At 29.5% G+C, this 1944-nt stretch overlaps 1 protein-coding gene across 3 annotated transcripts; it reads right to left on the reverse strand.

Annotated features, from left to right (window-relative positions):
- Positions 1–55: 55 nt before the first annotated feature.
- LOC112452950 lies at positions 56–1678 on the reverse strand. 3 transcript variants are annotated; one of them, XM_025013418.1, is made up of 5 exons: positions 1302–1678; positions 921–1111; positions 684–820; positions 464–576; positions 56–362 (listed from the first exon to the last, which is right to left on the reverse strand). In XM_025013418.1, the coding sequence occupies exons 1-5, from the start codon at positions 1570–1572 to the stop codon at positions 262–264; spliced, it is 813 nt and encodes a 270-aa protein (XP_024869186.1). In that variant the 5' UTR covers positions 1573–1678; the 3' UTR covers positions 56–261. The 3 variants fall into 3 exon arrangements, with proteins under 3 accessions (XP_024869186.1, XP_024869188.1, XP_024869189.1); XM_025013420.1 differs by lacking the exon at positions 464–576 and having other exon boundaries at positions 700–820; XM_025013421.1 differs by lacking the exon at positions 56–362 and having other exon boundaries at positions 491–576; positions 700–820; positions 1302–1676.
- Positions 1679–1944: the final 266 nt, after the last annotated feature.

The raw sequence follows: 1944 nt of genomic DNA on the forward strand, positions 1-1944 counted from the left end.
TTCATTAGTAATAACGTCTATTAATTGCAAAAAATATATATATCATATATATTTCTATGTAATTTTTGTGACAAAATACTCATCGATAAGTGCATCTGTGTAAGTAATCTTACCAAAACTATCATGCATGCCTTGAACAAGTCCTTGAACACTAACTGACGTACCGGGAGGTGTTACTACGTTTGCATAGGCCGATATTGCTGCTATGCAAAGTGCATACGATGACCCGTGCATGATTAATTCTATTGGAATTATCCACCATCATGGCATTGGAGCGAGAGATATTAATCCCCATCGAATCGCGTGGCATATAAAGCAAAATATAATAGTGTAACTATATCCAAGCTTCTTTATTATTTTGCCTAAACAAAATAATGCACTATAATATCTTCTTAGAAAAAATGATTTTAGTTATATTTTTAGTTATTTAGTTACGAATTGTTATAAAAAGTTACTAATATACCAGAAAAAAAGAGATTTACTATTTCTCCGAATGTCTGCGCTATTAAGATTAATCCTTCTATCAATTTAATTCTGTTCATATAACCAGTCGCAATAGCGAGGTCTTCTAAATACCTATAAGTCAAGTTATATTGATAACGAATTCTATTTCAATTCCTTTTATAAAATGACAGATAAACTAATGCACATATATTGCCGCTCCGATAGAGATAAAAGTTTACCAAAATAAATAGTTACGTTTGACGGTATGAACGATACCGGCAAATGCAACAAAACACAAAATTATAACAATAGATTTAGATTTTAAAAGTACAAACACATCCTTCAATATGGTTGTCGATCCTTTTTCAAGTGGTATCTGTAACAAAAATTTATGGTAACCTAAGGACATAAAAACAAAACTACGTTTATTCGTTTAGTTTATTTTTAAATTTGTAATGCATAAAACGCAATCTCACCTCCAATTTTATACAGCAAATCAAATTGACACAAATAAATACGAACGCCACAATAAGCATTGGGGTGTAATTTTGATAAATTCCGTCGTGCGACCATAAGTCCACCACATATCCGGATAAACATGCTGCAACACCGCAACCTATTGCGGCCCATAATCGCTGTTTGCCAAATTTTGACTGTTTACCTTGTCCTGGGAAGACAAACTTTATTTTAGAAGTAGTAATTCTCTCTTTGCATAATATTATTATATAAATTTAATTAATATATTATTATATGTATAAGAAACTATAAAACTATTTATTATAATTATTTATTTTATATGGCTAAAACTTTATATTTCGGCAATTAACTCAAAAATTTTTGTTTATAAAGTTACGTACCTAGTATACGAAAACAAACTGCATCGCTTATGCTCAAGCAAGTAATAAAACTAGTCTCGGCAAGAGACCACATGAGGACAAAACTCCAAAAGGTGTTAGATGTATATACGCACTGATCTTCGAAATTATTACAAGTAACGTTGCAATAATTATTTGTTACATTCTTTTGGCTCAACGACGTCTCATTGACATTTAATAAGCATGCAGTATCTGGTGAGATAATTGCTCTTTGTTGGTCTGGATAAAAAGACAATTCCATGGAAAAATTCATATCATTACATATCCAGCGGCACGTAGTGTCTTTCGTATAATTACACGATGCAATCGCTAATGCATGCTTGAATAAAAATCAAATTAAAAATAAAATTAAACATATTCTCCTTTGGCAAGGACTAACAATTAGATTTTATTGACAACGTTCTGTATTATACTTTTGAACTATTCAGCAGAATTTTTTTTTTTTTAACTTATACGTTTAGCATGTTTCTGAAAGTTTTAATTATATATGTAAAGTATATATTATATATACAATAAAATTATATAAATTAATACACACATTTATAAGTTTATATAATTTAATATTTTATAAAATGAAAGCGTTTCACAGTAACGCTTTATCAAGAATATTCATAAATGTAAGAAA

Source organism: Temnothorax curvispinosus, unplaced genomic scaffold, assembly GCF_003070985.1.
Source record: "Temnothorax curvispinosus isolate PA1 unplaced genomic scaffold, ASM307098v1 QBEX01003874.1, whole genome shotgun sequence".
NCBI classification, from domain to species: domain Eukaryota; kingdom Metazoa; phylum Arthropoda; class Insecta; order Hymenoptera; family Formicidae; genus Temnothorax; species Temnothorax curvispinosus.